The 18,474-nt window shown below is 51.9% G+C and overlaps 1 protein-coding gene across 1 annotated transcript in view; it reads left to right on the forward strand.

Annotated features, from left to right (window-relative positions):
- The first annotated feature begins 249 nt into the window (after nt 1-249).
- LOC311530354 (uncharacterized protein) overlaps nt 250-18,474 on the forward strand; it is a 31,801-nt gene continuing 13,576 nt past the window's right edge. Inside the window, exons 1-4 of the mRNA XM_084646859.1 lie at nt 250-329; nt 2,694-2,806; nt 9,156-9,230; nt 9,459-9,692. Coding sequence (XP_084502985.1) covers nt 2,773-2,806; nt 9,156-9,230; nt 9,459-9,692 — 343 coding nt within the window. The 5' untranslated portion in view covers nt 250-329; nt 2,694-2,772. The remainder of the gene's footprint in view (nt 330-2,693; nt 2,807-9,155; nt 9,231-9,458; nt 9,693-18,474) is intronic.

An 18,474-nucleotide genomic window follows, 5' to 3' on the forward strand; every position in this document is an offset into this window, starting at 1 on the left:
AAGAGGAGCAGCATTAGCCCCACAGCGACTCTCACTGCCACCTTGTAAGAGTTCTGCCTAGCTCCCCCCACAACCCCCCGCTGCTACACTTTTTAAAAGCGTCTTTCTTCTTGTGCCCAATTTCTTCCTCGGGAAAGGCAGGAGGGGGGGCTGGATTTCATCAGCTGTTGCCACTAGAGGGCTCTGCATGTGGCGCAGGGAGGGGAAGCTGTTCTCTGCCTCTCTTTCTGCTCATTGTATCCGGGGTTGCACTTCCCAGGGCGCACGGTGGCTGCTGCATCCATAGTGAGCCGGGAGCCCGGGCTGAGCCGCTGCTGCTCCCCAGCAAGGTCTGTGCGGGGAGAGCCCCTTCCCTAGCGCCCCTCTGTGCCCAGCGGGGGGGGGGGCTTTCCGCGGGGGCTGGAACCAGCCCCTGGGGCAGCCCCGGGCTCTGCCGACACCAGCCCCTGAGCCGGAGCCTGCAGGTGAGGGGAGAGACCCGGGGAAAGGGCTGGGGCCGGGCAGGAAAGTGACTCTGCACCAACGGCCCCTCCTCGCTCCAGCTCTGCTCCCGGGGGCGGGGGTCTGCGAGTCCCGGAGCTGCCGCCCTCCCTGACCCCCCGGCTCTGCCCCCCTGAGCGCCTGCAGGAGCCGAGCCAGCGCCGGGAGAGCGAACGGCCCAGCCGGGCCAGGGACCGAGTCTCCCAGCCCGAGGGGAGGGGGCAGGAGGGAGACAGGGGCAGAGACTGGCAGGGGCAGCAGGAGCAGTCAGTGGGGAGGGAGGTTCCCGGCTCCCAGCCCTGCCCAGCCCCGTTCCCTGCAGCACCCCGGGCAGATTGACTTTCCTGGGACAAGGGGAGGCGCAGGGAGAGGAAAAGCCAGTTCCTGCCTCTGCCTGGTCCTCGCGCTGCTGGGGGGATGCGCTGCCCTGGGGACAGTGTCAGTGGGATCCCCCAGAGCAGCTCCTTTGGTTCTGCTTCTTTCTGGGGTTTGGTTCAGAGACTCTGTGCTGGGGGGGGGGGTACCAATGTCTAGGTGGGTTTGGTCCTGGTGGGAGGGGCCGGGTCTTCCCAGGAATAAAGTAACCGGGGGTTTTCCCAGCATTACAGAGTCTAGCGTCTGTCTGTGGGGAAAGGACCTGGGGGAACAGGGCTGCGAAATGGACCAAAGTCCTTCCTGGAACCTGCTCCATCCCCCTTCTTCCCCATGCTTCCTGGAGGTGCGCCAGATCTGAATTTGCATCCAGCTTAACTGAACAGAGCTGAACTGCAGCCAGTGGGGGAATTCACATTTGTAGCTGCTATTGGGAGCCAGCTGTCTGCCTCGCCGGGGGCAGCTCTGTAGGGCAGCCCTTGCCTCTTATGAGCCTCCTCTTTCACCTACAATTGCAGCTGGCTGCCTCCACAGCTTCCCTTTGCTGCATCCTGAGCGCCACCCCTCGGCCCTGCCATACGCCCCAGTGCCTTAGCTGCTGTACTCAGTGTCACAGATCCATGGGACCGGTGCTACGCCTGAGCTTTTTAACAGTCCCTTGTAGGATCCCCTTCAGTGGCCAGACCCCTCGGGATCCCACTCATTCTTCAGGGCCTCACTTCCTCCCAGGCTGAGCCTCTGGGCTCCAGCCTCCCTGCTGCATGCCCGAGTCCAGCTGAGCCAGGCTCCTGGGCAGAGACCTGTCATAGAATCATAGACTATAAGGGTTGGAAGGGACCTCAGGAGGGCATCTAGTCCAACCCCCTGCTTTGGGAGGAGGGATAGCTCAGTGGTTTGAGCATTGGCCTGCTAAACCCAGGTTTGTGAGTTCAGTCCTTGAGGGGGCCATTTAGGGGATCTGGGGCAAAAATTGGGGATTGGTCCTGCTTTGAGCAGGGGGTTGGACTAGATGACCTCCTGAGGTCCCTTCCAGCCCTGATATTTTATGATTCTATGATTCAAAGCAGGACCAATCCCCAGCTAAATCATCCCAGCCAGGATGTCTCTGTCCACTCTGCAGAGCCCAATGCACCTCAGCCAGGATTTGCAGTGACACCCAAGCAGTATTTTCAAACCGGAGCAGGGTTGGTTAGTCCCCTGAACACAGCCCTGGAAGTCCTGAAGTTAGCATGGAGAAGCAAAAATAGCTTCTCCCACAACACCCCGCTCCATGCCGTGCTGGTCACCCTCCAGTCCTGCTGCGAGGCTCAGTCCAGTTCCTTTCTCTGGGTGGCTTGTTCCAAGGTATCGATGTGCAGCCCACTGAGGTTTTCCATTGTCTTCTCGTGTTTTCCATTGCAATGGGTTGGCCTTTTAATGACCCATGCAGTCCACAATGACTCATATGAACACCCAAGTCTTAGTCCTGCTCTGAGAGCAAATGTCATCCCTTGCCCACCACTGGGAAGCAATGCAAAGTACTGAGGGAAACTGAGCCATGAAAATCTTGCAAAACGTTCCCACTTCTTCGCTGTCAGTCTGTGTATGCCTTTCTCTTTCGCTGCATCCCAGTGTAGCGGCTGGGGCCGGTTCGCCCCCGGGTTGGGGAAACACAACGCAAAGGAGCAGACCAGGGGACACGGATGAGGCAGTGGCTTAGCAGAGGAATGGATGTGGTTGTGCTGCCACATCACTGTGCAGTGAGGATCGTCGCTAGCAGCGGGGAGCTGTGACAGACCTGGGGGGGCGGGGTCGTGGCTGGGGCAGCAGGTTCTGACTCAGGGTGTTTCTGACTGTTTCAGGAGCTGGTGAGCTTTGAGGAGGCGGCTGTGTATTTCACCAAGGAGCACGTCTCACTGCAGAGGCCCCTGCAGGGACGCCATGCAGGAGAACTACGAGAACGTGATCTCGTTGGGTAAGGATCCCGCTCATGCTGCTTTCCAGGAGGCATGGGAAGCGCCCGGCTCGGCTTCTGCTCAGGGCCCTTCCCTGGTCCCTCGGTCAGCCCAGTCATCTCCAGAACCTGTGTAGGGGAGGTGGTACGCTCTGCATGTCCTTCCACAGCAGTGATACTGAGCTCTACGTGCCCAGGGCCTTCAATGGGGCAGCAGAGCTGCATTTCCAGGTTCGTTTTTATACACATCTTCCCAGAACAAGCTGCCTCTTCAGAGAGGACCTGGGCCCAGAGGAGACAGGCTGGGATTCAGGACACCTGGGTTCTTTTCTGGGCCCTGCTGTGTGTGGGACCCTGGGCACATCCCATTCCTTCTCCGTGATTCTGTTTCCTCTCCCATCCTTCGTCTCCCCTAATTAGAGGATCCACTCTTCAGGGCAGGGACTGTGTCTCACTGTGTGTCTCTGTCTAGGCAGTACTCTGCACGATGTGGCCCTGGGGAATCAACGATGTACTAGAACACACTAACAATCAATAGGCTAGTGGCTTATTATTTGTTCTCTGCCTTAGCTATTGTCTTGTCTCTGGGGTGTAAATCCCTTATTCTCCTATAGGGGACACAGTACCGCAGATGCCCAATACACACGGCTTGTGTAAATCAGCATAATCCATTCAAGTCAATGGGGCATTACTGATTTACACCAGTTGGGGATCTGGCCCCATTGACTCGAGTGGAGTTCCGGCCCATTGACCCCAGCTGGGGAGCTGGCCCACACGGAGTAAGAGCAGCAAAGAACTAGCACTTTAGCCTTAATGTTGAAACCCGGAGACATAAAGCGAGGCTTCTAAATCCAGGTGGACTCTAAATGCACCTCGCTGGATTTGGGGATGGGCTCAGCTCCTGCGACTGAAGTGCAAGTGCAAGAGAAAGAGAAGTGAGTGACAATCAGGCTGCCCATTTAGGACCCGAAATAGGGATTTAGGAGCCTGGTGTTAGGCTCCCAAGTTGGAAAAAGCATGTCATTGCATGTAATAAAGCAGACGAACGTCCGTAGCTGCAAACAGGCAGCCAGTGTGAAGAGTGTCAACAGATTCAGGCCCTTCGCCAAACACAGTGCAGCCAGTCTGTACGGTGACAACCAAAGAACGGTGCGTTCTGTGCAGATGACGGCAGAAAAGAATGTCTGATCATCTTGTGAGCCTCTCCCACACCCTGGGGTACCTGCATTGGAGTCACTTGGTGTCATAGAATCATAGAGCTATAGGGTTACAAGGGACCACAAGGGGCATCCTGTCTAACCCCTTGCCAAGATGTAGGATTTGTTGCATCTAAATCATTCAAGACAGAGGGCTATCCAGCCTCCTTTTGAACCTCCAGTGAAGGAGCTTCCACGACCTCCCCAGGCATCTGTTCCATTGTCCTCCTGTTCTTACAGTGAGGAAGTTTGTCAGGAGATTTAATGTAAATCTGCTATGCTGCAGTTTGAACCCATTGCCTCTTGTCCTGTCCTCTGTGGCAAGAGAGAACATCTTTTCCTCCATCTTTTTAGGGCAACCTTTCAAGTATTTGAAGCCCGCTATCACTTCCCCCCATGTCAATGACCACCATAGAATCATAGAATATCAGGGTTGGAAGGGACCTCAGGAGGTCATCTAGTCCAACCCCCTGCTCAAAGCAGGACCCAGACCCCTAAATGGCCCCCTCAAGGATTGAACTCGCAACCCTGGGTTGAGCAGGCCAATGCTCAAACCACTGAGCTATCCCTCCCACCATCATGTGCCCCACTATCATGTCACAGCAGCACACGGTCTGGTCTATGCCCCAGCCTCTCTCCAGTCCCCTGGGAATGACCCCATTAGTGGGCTGGGCCCCAAGGTCCTGCACGGCTCCACTGGGTCCTCCAAGACTCCCAGCCTGGGGCACTGGCACCAGTGCTCCCTTTCTCTCTCCAGGGCTCCCTGCAGTGAATCCAGCCCAGACAAACTCCTGGAGGAGGCCTGTGCAGTGCCCCTTCAGGATGCAATGCTTAGTGAATATTGGTAGTGACACAGGCAGCCTTTGCAAAGCAAGGTACCATTTATTAGTCCCCTGGCTACAGAATGTGGAAGTCCTTAGGGCAGCCCAAAGAGCTGTGTCCATGATGGGCCAGCCAAGCTGTGGTGGACCCATCCTTCTCCTGTCCCCCAGTCCAGGCTCCTGAGTCCCCCCAAAAAGCCGCCTGCTTTCAGTCACCTGACACCATGTTCTCCAGCTCCGTTGGGCTGGGTTTTCCTGCTGTTCATTGTTCAGTGGTTGGGGCATCTCTTGGTCTTGCTGGATCCTCTGATTTGGGTCAGTTTCAGCCTGTTCTTTAATGACCGTTTCCCCCCCAGACCAGGTGGTGACACGCACATGCCTCCTGCGGTGCTCCAGGAGCAGCATTAACCCTTTGGGACCCATTGGGGAGAGATGCAATGTACAGAGGGACACTGAAGCATACTGAGGCTTCATAAAAATATTACAGAAAATTCCCACTGGGCTTCATTCCCCTCTTGCTCACCCTGGGGTAAATTAGGAGTAAGCCACTGAAGCCGGATACTCCTCAGGTATAAATCAGCATCAGGCCTTTGACTTCAGTGGAGCTGTTTTAAGTCACACGAGCTGGGGATCTGGCTTCTTGAAGTTCCATCTGTGTAGCCCCGGAGAGCAGCCTGGAGCTCTCCAACCTGCATAGGAGCAGCATGACAATTCTGAAGAGGCCGAAATGTAGATCAAGACAAAAGGGCAGCTCAGCCTTCTAGCCAGATTCCAGGCTCAGCTGCTTTTCATTAAACCTTAGTTCTCAACAGGGGCTGAGAGCTAGGGGCCTCCAGGAAGACTGTGGCTTTCCGTGACCTTACCCTGGATATCAACAGCCCTTTCTCAAGCTGCAGATTTTAACCTCGCCATGTTTGGCAGCTGTAGTTTTATGCAGGTGTGAGCCAGCAGAGGTGTTTATGAGCCTCTGTAGTATAAAAAATAATGATGTGGGTATAAAAAGCCTTAGGTAGGATTTGAAATAATCAGGGCCCCGTCGCGCTGGGCGCTGCACAGACACACAGTAAGAGGTAGCCCCTCCCTGAAGAGCTAAATAGACAAGAAAGATGATCAAGTGGGGAAATTGAGGCACCAAGCGGTAAGGCAGTTTATAGAAGGGGTCAGAGGCAGAGCTGGGAATGAAACCCTGCTCTCCTGAATTGCAGGCAAACGCCTTTAAACATAAGGCTAGCCTGCCTCTCCTTGTCTGCCTTATAAAATCATTCACTTTCCTTCAACCGTAACAAAAAATCATGGGGCTATTCAGTCAGAAGGGGAAGTGGCTAGGAATTGGGTGATATCCCTTTAGAGTCACAGAGTTTAAGGCCAAATGGGACCATCAGATCATAGTTTGAGCTCCTGTATATCACAGGTTGCCAGCATCCTCCGGCACCCGTACACTCAACCCAGCAACTGAGGGGAGACTAAAGTCAATGAGACCAGTGGTTATTTTTGACAGTAATTTCCAAGGATGGATTTCTTTGCTGTGCTCTCCAAGCAGCCCAGCTCCGCTCCCATGATGTTATCTAGATAATACAATTAAAAGACCCCTTCTTCCCCATCTGTGCCAGGGAAGAAGCCAACAGCTTCAGAAGCATATCTCTCCCAGCTGCCTCACTTACCAGCCTGCAATTTTCACTCCTCCTCCTCTTCATGGCTGCAAGAAGGACTCCAGCTCCGGTTCCTAGTCCCCTGTGCTGTAACCCAATTCACTGTCCTTTGCGGTGAAAACTAGAGAGCAAGAGGCAGCTGCAGACAGGTCCCGGCAGGGGAAGGAAACAAAAAACAGTATCCAGCTGCAGCCAGATGCTGAACTCTGTGCTGTCTTGGAGAAAGTACCATATTCACAGCCACGGAAGGAAGGAGTCCACCTGGCCCTGATCCAAATAAGTGAAGTAGCTGAGAGCTCATTTGCTTCGGGCTCTCTGCAACCATAAGGAACTTATTTCAACACTTATTTTTATCTAAATGAACACTGAGATTCTGAACCACAATTCTGTGGCAAGGTGTGATTAAAAACTACATCCAGATGAAGTTACGGTTGATAATAGTACATACCAGTAATTGAGGATAAGATACATTACAAGGATGTTATCTGAAAAACCAAGCATTATAATTCCAGGAGGTTCAGTTAAGGTTAAACTTAAAAAGAAATCCAGCACACACATTGAGGTACAGAAATGCACAGCTAAGTCACTCAAACAACCTTAACTCTGCCCTTTAGCAACACCATGAAATAGCCACATGTGTGTGATTAATCCAGTTTCATGTTTGTGAGTGCTCACAAGCAATTTAAAGGGATATCACCCAAATTCTGTACCCTACAGAAGGAGGGATAAGTAAAGGCAGAAAGGGAATGAAGCCTGTCTCAGAGGTGGTCATATGTCCTAGCAAACCGTTTAACATACTGAGCCGTGGGTCCAGATCTGAGGCTGTGTATTTTGGGAATGATGTTAGCCTCCCATTACATTTTAGTATCTGAAGATAGGAGATAACACCCGCCACCTCTTTAAAATCACCGGGTTAAAATTCAGCCCCTAAATCCTTGTTCAAGCACCTAAGTAAAGCCAGGTGTTTAAGCATGTGCATGGTTCTCAGAACATGAGTATTCCCATTGGAGTCCTACTCATGCGCTTAAAGTTTGGCACCTACTTAAGTGCCTTGCTGACCTGGGTCCTAAAAGCTAGAGCCGGTTTCTTCAGCTGCCCCGATAGCTCTCAAGTCTGGGATGGCCCACTGACATCACACACTGCGTGGGGGTTGTTGGCTATTTTGACAGCCGTGGTGGCGGGAGGCGGAATGGACCATTTGGGTTAACTGCTCAGGAGCCAAATTAAATAAGAAAAAGGGGATTGCTGCATCCAAGGTGCCTGTGCTGCATAGCTCTGGGCATGGCTACTCCACCTGATCCAATGACTGTTCAGCATTGCAGAGGATGTTGTGCAAGAGCCACCAAGTGACCAGAGAGAGCAGGGAGTATCAGTGTCTCTCAATACTGCACGCTTTTCAACGGGAGTTCTCAAAGCACTTGCCAAAGGAGGTCACTATTTTTATCCCCATTTTACAACTGGGGAAACTGAGGCATGGAAGAAGGCAGTGACTTGCTCAAGGTCACCCAGTCAGCTGGAGTTGTGCATAGAACCCAGGTCTTCTGAGTCCCAGTCCAGTGGACTATCCATGAGGCAGCCACACTGCTTATTAGTCACTAGGAGCATCTGTCCTGGCCTACATGATAAAACCAAGGCTAAGGGATGCGATCAGCCTGTAACCAGCCCATTCATCCTAGATTCACAGATTCCTGGGCCAAAAGGGAGCCTCTTGATTTTCCTGCTTCTGGAAAAAGGGCGCTACGTCAGCTTCCTCCATTAGCATGGCTGGTAGGAAGCCATGTTGGAATCCACGTAGCTGGGCTAAGTTCTTCAGACTCGTATTTTCTAGAGGTCTGTTCCTGCATCAGTGGAGATTTTTCCATCGAATTCAAAGAGCACAGGATCAAGCTGAGATCCTGCCATGCTGAGCTCCCTACTTAGCTGTCTAGAGCTCCCTCTGTGTAGCTGATAACCAAAGTAAAGAGGGTCACTTGATCATGGTTTACCAGTACCGATCTGAGGAGATTTCTAATAGCAGATGGGCTCCTTGATATAGCAGACAAAGGCAGGCGGAGATCCAGCAGCTGGAAACTGAGGCTAGATAAGTCCGAATGGAAAATAAGGGGCATGCTTTCAACAGAGAAGGGAATTAACCATTGGAACATTGACATAGGCCTGTGGTGAAGTCTTTACTTCTTGGGCTCGGTGAATGAACTGTGGCTGTCTGTTGATAGTCCAGCAGTCAGGGTGTTAGCCTGGGACTCTGAAGACCCATATTCAGTTCTCTGCTCTCCTACAGATTTTTTTCCTAGGGACTTAGTCTCTCTGTGCCTTAGTTTCCCATTTGTAACATGGGGATAATAGCACTGTGTTACCTCACAGGGGTGTTGTGAGGATGAGAGCAGCGAAGGCTATGGGATGCTCAGATGTTCTGATAATGGGGGCTGTGTAAGTACCTTAGATCTCTTTCTAAAGTTGTTCTAGCTCAACCACAAGATATGGGCTGGGAGAGGTTCTCTGTCCGGTGTGATATAGGAGGTCAGACTAGATGATCATAAAGGTGTGATCTGGCCTTAAAATCATGAAAATCTCATCTAATCACCTGTCTCTGTCTCCTTTACCTGTGTCATTTATTGATCTGCGTTTGGGTTTTCACCCTTGTATCTAAGCACTTCTGATGTCTGTGCTGTCCCTCTAATGCCAGTCCAATCCGTGTTTCCCTTAGCGGAGGAGATTGCGATCAGCTGGCCCCGGATAACCGCTTTCGCCGAGTCCCACAGGAGGAGAGGATTGGTGTCAGGTAAGTTGTTCTGGGTGGGGTTGAAACACACCTGTGCATTCTTCACGCTACAGAAGTGCTCCTCAGGGTAAATCAAGGGGTGGTCCATGGAGAACACTCCTCATTCACACAGGGAATCAGCCTCAGCAATCCAAGTGCATTACTCCTAATTTATACACAGACCCCTCTAGGCTATCTTCACTTTCCCTCACCTCAGAGCAGCATGCTGACAGCCCGGCTCCCTTTCAGGTATAGACATGGAGTCAGAGCAGGGCCAGCTGGAGCCAGCCCAGGTGCAGAACTCAGCCGCAGCTGGCCCCAGCGAAGGAGGGATGACCCCTGACTTGCGTCGGCAGCTGGGTCTCATCTTGCAGACGGCCGGCCGGAGCCAGGTGGAGAAGATGCTGCGGGAGCTGGTGAGGGAGCAGAGCCAGGAGGGCAAACGCAAGGCCCGCAAGAAAGCCACAAGGAGTGCCAAGGACGGTCAGTGGTAGATGGGAGGGCAGGGGGCATTAATGGAGAGGAGGGAGGAGGTGCCTGGGGCGTGGAGAGCAGCAAGGTGCTGTGTATGTGCATTTGTACCTGAGTGGTGTTATATTCTAGTGACTGGGCCGACAGAGAAAATAAGAGACCTACTACTGCTACAGCTTGTGGGGGTTCTCCTTTAGCTCACATGGGCAAGGCCTGTGTTTGTGGAGCAGAATGATCTGGGTTCATGACCCTGTTCCTCCAGCATTGAGGTGTGTGTGGTTATTAAATATTTAACCTGTAGCTAAGTCCCTGTTTTAAGGACAGATCCCCAGCTGGCATACCTCTCTTGACTGAAATGGGCCTACTCTGATTTATACCCGCTGAGGATCTGGCCAGAGTTTTGTGTCTCTCTGTAAAATCTCCATACAAATAAAGTTAGATGAGCTTGAAAATTGTTGGGTGAGTGGGGAAAATTTGAAGGCAATTGATCAAGGGATTTCTGAGATCCAGTGCTCTAAAATTAGCCCACGTGGCAAAAATTAAGCCATGTCTAAACAGCAAAGTTGCACTAAATTGGTTTTTAAATGGGTTTAATTAAACCAATGTGAACCATTATGCAGACACACTCTGGGCTTGTGTGTAAATGGAGTTATTCTGGAATAGCTTTAAGTTCATAGAGTGCAAGGCCAGAAGGGACTTGTCATGACTTGAAAGAGGGCAGTCAGACCTAGTGGTCAGAGCAAGAGTCAGGCGGTCAGAGTCTGAGACGGGATAGATTGCGAACCAAGAATCAGGTGTCAGGAGGCAGGCCTGGTCAGGTTACCAGGAGTTTGGGGTCAGGCACCTGGTTACAGACAGCCATTGAGTAGCGAAGTCAAGGACAAGCCAGGGTCAGAAACCAGAGTCTAGGGTCTGTCTCAGGCATGGTCTGAAGCAGAGACAGACAGGCAGTCTGTGGTGTTGCTCAGATAGCTCCCGCTCATGGCTTCCTGCTCTAAGTACTGGTTATCAGCCAGTGAGGGAGTTGTGAGGGGCCCCCACTCCTGTCCTGCCGAACGCAGCCTCACACGGTCCTCTCATGGGAAACCTGCCTAAGTCTCCTGTGGTGACAGAGGTGTCAGTGGCCCAGAACCCCCTGGGCCCAGATTCCAGCCCTTTGGGGTGGTGCCGGCCCAGGCTTGTCTGGGTGAGCATTGTGGATTTCTTCTACCACATGGGGGCTGTAGACATGGAAGGCAGGCTCCCAAATGCATTCTTCAGGGCGATAGCCATTCCAGATAATACAGGTGTCCATCGGGAATTGAGGACGGCATTCACTTCACATTCCTCATGACTCTGGATATCAACTGGTGAAGGCAGTGGTGTGGTTCAAGCTCAGTGTAGGGCTTCAGAAGGGAGACATGGAAAACTGGGTGTATTTTGAGAGACTCGGAAAGCTGGAGTTTGAAGATAACTGGGGTTAATCTGCTGGCATGTTGGGAAGGGTCCAAGGAGCTGGTGGTCCAATTTGCAAGTGGGTTGCCTGGTCTGGAGGTGTATGGTGGCAAGCCATACCTTCTGGCCTACTGTAAATACTGGAGCTTCTTGTCACTGATGGTCTGCATGCCTCTTGTAGGCCGCCTTCGCCACTTCTAGGTGGTTCTTGAGTTCTTCCTAAATGAGATGGATCTGTTGGATCCACTTGGTGGTGGCTGGGGTCGGGGAGGCTGCTGGTAATGCCGGGATGGAATCTGTAATTAGCGAAGAAGGGGTTCCAACCCGTGGAGGCATTGTCAGCATTGTTGTAAGAACACTCTGCATAAGGCAGGAGTATGGACCAGTTATCTTGATGATAATTTACAAAGCATCTCAAGTACTGCTCCAGTATTTGGTTCACCTGTTCAGTTTGCCCTTTTATTTGGGGGTGGTATGCATTGGTGGTGGATGTGCGGATGTCCAATAGCCTGAACGCTTCACACCAGAAGTGAGAGGGGAGCTGTGGCTGTCTATTGGAAACTATGTGGCTTGGAGTCCCTGTAGCTGGACCACATCATGCAGTAGGAGTTGGGCCTTAGCCTCAGCAGAGGGCAGCTGGTTGCAGGAGATGAAGTGGGCCATTTTGGTCAGGCAGTCCACAACCATTAAGACTATGGTGTGCCATCTGACAGGGGGAACTCCATGATAAAATCTAGGCTGATGGTGGACCAAAGACTAGCTGCAGTCTCCAGGGGTACTAAGGCGCCAAGGGCTCTGGTTCAGGGTATCTTGGTACGTGCACAGCACTCACAGGAGTCCACATTTGCTTGGACCTCAATCCGCGTGTGGGGCTACCAGAAAAAACGGGCAACCATGCGGAGGTCTTCCGGTGGCCAAAGTGAGCTGCCATTGGAATGTCATGGCGCAGCCATTACAGCTTCAGTCAGGGGTGTTCTGACAAGCACATATATGTGCTCGTTGAAGTATGTTATCTCATCCCGCATGGTGCACCTTAGCCACGGTGGCATGGGCTGTGTCCCTTGGGCAAGCAGGTCTTCTTTCGGGGAGGATTGAATGAGGGAGAGCAGGTCTTGCTGAATTGTGGCATTAGCAAAGTTACCGGGCTTGAGGAGGTAGGGAAGCTCAGAAGTCAGTTCTTCATTTCCCCGGTAGAATTCCCCCTTCTGTGACAGAGCATCAGCTTTCCCATTTTGCTTTCCCGGTGGTATGTGATGGTAAATTCAAACCAAGAAAAGAACAAGACCCAACTTAGCTGCCTCCGGTTCAACATTCAGGCCTTGGGAAGGTGCTTGAGGTTCTTATGGTTGGTGAAGATCTGTACTGGGTGCTGAGCTTCCTCCAGGTGGTGATGCCATTCTTCAAATAAAGTTTTTATGGTGAGCAGCTGTTTGTCCATACTTTGTCTCGGCAGGGGTAAATTTTCGGGAATAGATTGCACAACGGTGCAGAACTGACGGGGGTCTGAGTTGCTGCGAGAGTGCCACTCCATGCACCATGTTGGATGCACCTGTTTCCACTACTGATGGACAAATTGGGTCAAGGTGTGCTGGGATTGGGGCCGTAGTGAAGGCAGCTTTTAGCTGGTCAAAAGCGAGCTGGGCTTTGGGTGACCAAGTGAATCACGCAGCTTTGCGGTGGAGGGAAGTTAAGTGAGAAGAGATGTTAGTGATGAATCTTCTATAAAAATTTGCAAAGCCCAGGAAGCACTGAAGTTCCTGAAGGGTTCAGGGTGCTGCCCAGTTGCAAGTGGCTTCCACCTTCTGTGGATCCATCCTAATTCCCTCTGGGAAGATGAAGCATTGCAAAAATCAAATGGTGGTTTGGTTGAAGGTGCACTTTTCCCGTTTGGCATACAAACCATACTTCTATAGTCTCCCCAGGACATTGGTGACAGTTCTGCTCCAGGTTCTCAGGAAATACCAGTTTATGGGCGAGGTAGATAATCACGTACTGGTCTAGGAGATCCCTGAACACATTGTTCACAAAATGCTGAAATGTTCTAGGAGCACTGGTTAAGCCAAACAGCATCACCAAGTATTCAAAGTGACCATATTGGGTACAAAAAGTGGTCTTCCATTTGGCTCCAGGTCTTATGTGCTCTAGATTGTATGCTCCCTCCTCCAAGGTCTAGTTTTTTTGAAGATCCTGGTCATCCTCAGGCAGTCCAGCAATTCCAGAATAAGGGGCAAGGGGTACCGGTTATGAATAGTCACTTGGTTCAGTGCGCAATAGTCTACGCAGAGGTTTAGTGACCCATCCTTCTTCACAAAAAGGACTGGTGCCCTCACTGGAGAGCTGGATCGCCAAATGAAGCTGTTGGTGAAGTTTTCCTGGATATACACACATAGCGACTCCAGCTGTGGTTCAGATGTGGAGTATATCTGCCGGTAGGGCATCTTTGCTTGGCATGTAGGTCTATCAGGCAAAAGTCTCTGTGTTGGGGTAGTGAGTCTGCATTTTTCTTTTCGAACACATCCAGGTAGTCACGGTATTTGTCAGGGAAGCTGAGGTTCTGACCTGTTGCCACTCACATCTGGGTAGACCCTGCCATCCAGTGTTCTGCTTCTGAGAGTCTCCTTCCATCCTGGGGCCTAGGTGCAGGTCATTTTGGGGTTGGTTGCGTCATTGGAGACATGCTTTCTGACGATATTCGAAGGAGAAGCTAATGCTCCTCCACCACCAGGAGGTACATGGGTCATACTACTCCAACCAAGGAATGCCAAGAATTATCAAGAAGAATGGGGAACAGATCACATCAAAGATCACATTGTTTCTCGGTGCCCTTCCACTACGGATGGTCTCTTGAATCATTGGTCCCAACAATCAAGGTGACCTATCAATCATCTCCGCATGATCCGGTGTGGGTTTTGGCCAGACCTAGAGGGTTTTGGCTGCTTCAGCATCTATAAAGTTGGCAGCAGTCCCGGAGTCTATCATCGCTAGCTATAGGGAGATCTACTGTGCCTGCCCCAAGACCTGCAATCTCAGTAGCAACTGGAAATGCGGAGAGGCACCATGGTTCCCAGGTGGGGCTCTACTAGAGGGTGGGGGTCGTTCTGGATCATGGAGTTCACACACACCTCCGCCAGGCCTGGGCTGGTGCATTTCCCAAGTTACTCTGATCTGGGCAGGAGGCAAAGGTGTGTCCTGGTTCCACCCCTCCACCTGCGTAAAAACAGAGGTTCAGCTGTTGTCGATGCACTCTCTCCTCTGGGATCAGACGTCGGCGACCTCGGTCAACCTACACAGGTTCAAGGCTCAGTTCTGCCGGCCTCGGTATGGAGGGCAGGTGTGGGGTGTCGGGCCAGCCCTCCTTTCCTCCTTCCGTTCATGCAGCTGAGAGTCAATGCACAGGGCAAGGTCAATAAAGGTGCCTAGGTGGATCAGTTTTCAACGCAGGCTAGTTAGTCTTGACCCCGTCATTGAGTCCCGAGTGGAACTGAACTTCTTCCATTCAACATCAGCCACGAGCCGTCGGAAATGGGAGATGTAGGAGGTGGCCGGCTCTTGCCCCTGGCAAAGCTTCTGGAGGGCAGACTCTGCTGTGCAGATGCAGTGCCGGTCATCAAAGAGGGTCACGAAGGCTTGCAGGAAGACGTCCTAGTCGGAGAGTGCAGGGCTGTTCCACACCAACAGCGGGGAAGCCCAATGGAGCACTTTGCCAAAGAGCAGGCTGATGACTAGCCTCACCTTAGTCTGGTCTGTGGGTACGCTCGGGGCAGAACAGGAAGAGCAGCCTGCATTGGTCCAGAAAATCCCAGAATTTCTGACGATCCCTATCGAACCATTCGGGCAGTGGTACTGCGGGGTCTGGTTCAGGTGATGGGTGGTTTGTTCGGGCACAGAGTGTCACTGCTTCTCCCCATGAGTGTGCTAGCTGCTCGCTTAGGGTCTGTGCATTGAGTGCATGCCTCACAGCGTGGGTCTGTAGTGCGAGGTTCTCCGCCTGCAGAGGGGTGTCTTGGTCCTCAGGTCCCAGGCCACTGGGGGGAGCGGCTGGTTGGAGGGTGGCCAGCCCCTTTCATCTTCTGTGGAGGGGTTGGATGGATGGGGGGAAGAGGCAAAGATAGTCTGAGCATACTGTCATGACAGGGACGAGGGCAGTCAGGCCTACTGGACAGAGCAGTAGTCAGGCCAAATCAGCTACTGGAAAGTCAGAGAACCGAGAGTCAGGTGTCAGGAGGCAGGCAGGGCCAGGTTACCAGGAGATCGGGGTCAGACATCAGCCATCCAATAGCAAAGTTGAGGACACACCAGAGTCAGAAGCTGCAGTCTCTGGACTATTGCAGGCTGGGTCTGGAGCAGAGGCAATCGGGTGATCTATGCTGTAGCTCAGACAGCTCCCCTGCATGGCTTCCTGGTTTAAGTACTGGTATCAGCCAGTCAGGGAGCTGTGAGAGGCCACCACTCCCATCGTGCTGGGCAGTAGTCCTGCTGAGCCCAGCCTCACAGGCTCCTCCTGTGGGAGCCCAGCCTAAGCCTCCCATGGCAATGCGGAGACATCAGTGTCCCAGAGCCCCCATGGTCCTTGTTCCAGCCCTGCAGATTATAACAGGATCATCTAGTGTGACTTCTTGGATAACACAGGCCCCAAACAATTCTTCAAGCAGAGCTTTTAGAAAAACACCCAGTCTTGATTTTAAAATAGTCAGTAATGGAGAATCCGTCACGACCCCTTGGCAAGTAGTTCCAATGGTTAATTACCCTCACTGTTAAAAATTTAGACCTGATTCCCTGTCTGAGTTTCTCTAGCTTCATCTTCCAGCCATTGGATCATGTTGTGCCTTTCTCTGCTAGATTGAAGAGCCAATTGTCAAATAGTTGGTCCCCATGTTGGTACGCCACATTTTACCTTAATCCAAATTAACTTTCAGTGGTAGACAAGCCCTTATTTTGGATTGAGAGGGGCTCATTTTGGTTTAATTTAAACTGATTCTGAATCAATGAAAGCTCCACTGGTCCAACCAAGAGGTTTGCGCTGGTTTAACTAAATTGGTTTAAATTTGCACCTTAAGTTAAATCAGTGGAACTTTCTCGCCCCTAGTTTGCAGCTGGCCACCGAACCTTGTCAGTATGCGTGTTAAACATGGATCTGTTACAGCCATGTGGGGTAGATGGATCAGGTAGGACACTGAGATCACAAGGGTCGAGTGCCGCAAACCAGCAAGTGTGAGGAAAGGGAGGAAGGACAAGGGGTCATCTAGGCAGAGAAGGAGCCAGAAGGGCTGGGAGTGAGAGACAGGGATCTGATCTGACACCACTGTTCCCACCAGGAGTGAAGGAGTGGATGGTGCAGCAGGGCATGGGTGTGATCTGGATTTCCCAGCCAGGAGGAGCCCCGCCAGTTATGGATAAGAGATGAATTGGGTGTGGGGCAATTTAAGGAGTCGGGAGGGCGATTATGAGAAACTCGAGGGGACAGGGGCTGGAGGCAGTGGGGAGTTTGAGGAGATTTGGGGGAGAAGGGTCCAGAAGGAGAGGGGGGGTTGGGGGGAGGGGCTACAGGCGAAGGGGGGATTTGGGGGGAGAGGGCATTTGAGGAAATTTGGGGAGGAGGCCAGAGGGAGAAGGGGGGTTGAGGATTTGGGTGGGAGGGGCCACAGGGAAAGGGGGGATTTGAGGAGATGTGGGGGGTATCAGGGGAGGGGCAGGGGAACAAGGGGGGATTTGAGGAGATTTGGGGGATGGGAGGGGCGGGGGAACAAGGGGGGATTTGAGGAGATTTGGGGGATGGGAGGGGCAAACAAGGGGGGATTTGAGGAGATTTGGGGGATGCGAGGGGAGGGGCAGGGGAACAAGGGAAGATTTGAGGAGATTTGGGGGGTATGAAGGTGGGGCAGGAGAATGGGGATTTGAGGAGATTTGGGGGATATGAGGGGAGCGGCAGGGGAACAAGGGGGGATTTAAGCAGATTTGGTAGGCATGAGGGGAGGGGAAGGGGAACAAGGAGGGATTTGAGGAGATTTCAGGGGGTATAATGGGAGGGGCAGGGGAGCAAGGGGGGATTTGAGGAGAGTTGTGACGGGGGGGTCAGTGAGGCCAGGGAGGGGTGTCTGAGAGCTTTCTGAACTGAGGAGGAATTATCTTATTGATACAATTTATGTATTTAGAGCTGGGAAGAAATGGACATTTCAGAGGCAGTAGAAGCATAGGGCTGATGGTGATAAGATTCAAGTACACTAATCAAATATTCAAATCAGTTAAATACATAATGTGCGTGGCATCTCCAGATGTCCTGACAGGCTTACTGGGTGCGTGTCAGGCAGCGCTGCAGGGCTGGGAGTCAGGAGCTCTGGCACAGGGAGGGAAGTGTGAACTCGTGGGGAGAGAAGTGGCTACAGAGAGAATAATGCAGCACATAGGTTTGGCCAATCCATTCTAAAAGGCAGTGTGACTGAGGGCCGGTCTACATGGGCCACAGTCTGGATTACAGGGGTGCAAATTGCAGAGGTCACCAAAATGTTGCACTCTGCCGTATGCTGGTGTGAGCTAAAAGGTGCCTAATCTATGTTAACGTTGTCCATTCTGAAACAGGATTACATCAGTGCATGCTGGGCACTTCTTAGTTTGCACCAGCAGAGTCTACATGGGACAGTTAGAATGCAAAATTTGGATGTGCTCTACAGTTCACATCCCCATAGTCTGCACTGCAGCGCGGTGTAGACAGGCCCCAAGTCGGGGGAGCTGCTGTATTAGAAACCTAGGTTCTTTTCCCATCTCTGCTAGAAGTGACCTTGTGCAAACTCAGCAATCATAGCTGTAAATTGAGGGGAACAATTATCTCCCCTCAGGTTAAGTTCAGGGGCACCGGAATGGGGGGGGTGGTTATGTGCCCCCGCCACCACTTTTAAAAGCCCTTTTAATAGCCCTCCCACTTTTTACTGGTCGTAAGAATGCAGGGAGGGGGAGGGGTTTTGGGGGGAAGAAGTAGTGCGGGGGAAGGGGCAACTCCCTCCATTGTTAGGAAGCTTCTGCCATCTCTGATTAAGGTTGTGAGCCCTTGGTCAATAAGAGCTGTGAAGCACACCGAAATATTAACAAGTTTCAGAGTGGTAGCCGTGTTAGTCTGTATCAGCAACAAAAACCAAGGAGTACTTGTGGCACCTTAGAGACTAACAAATTTATTTGGTCATAAGCTTTCATGAGCTAAAACCCACTTCATCAGATGCATGCAGTGGAAAATACAGTACGAAGATATATATACACAGAGAACATGAAAAAATGGGTGTTGTCACTGTAATGAGACCAATGGAGACTTGACCTCCTAGACTTCCGGCTCTTAGCTTGTGACCCCACCCCTTAGGTTCCTCTGTGAGAT

Source organism: Lepidochelys olivacea (assembly GCF_965140295.1).
Source record: "Lepidochelys olivacea isolate rLepOli2 genome assembly, chromosome: 14".
Classification (NCBI taxonomy): domain Eukaryota; kingdom Metazoa; phylum Chordata; order Testudines; family Cheloniidae; genus Lepidochelys; species Lepidochelys olivacea.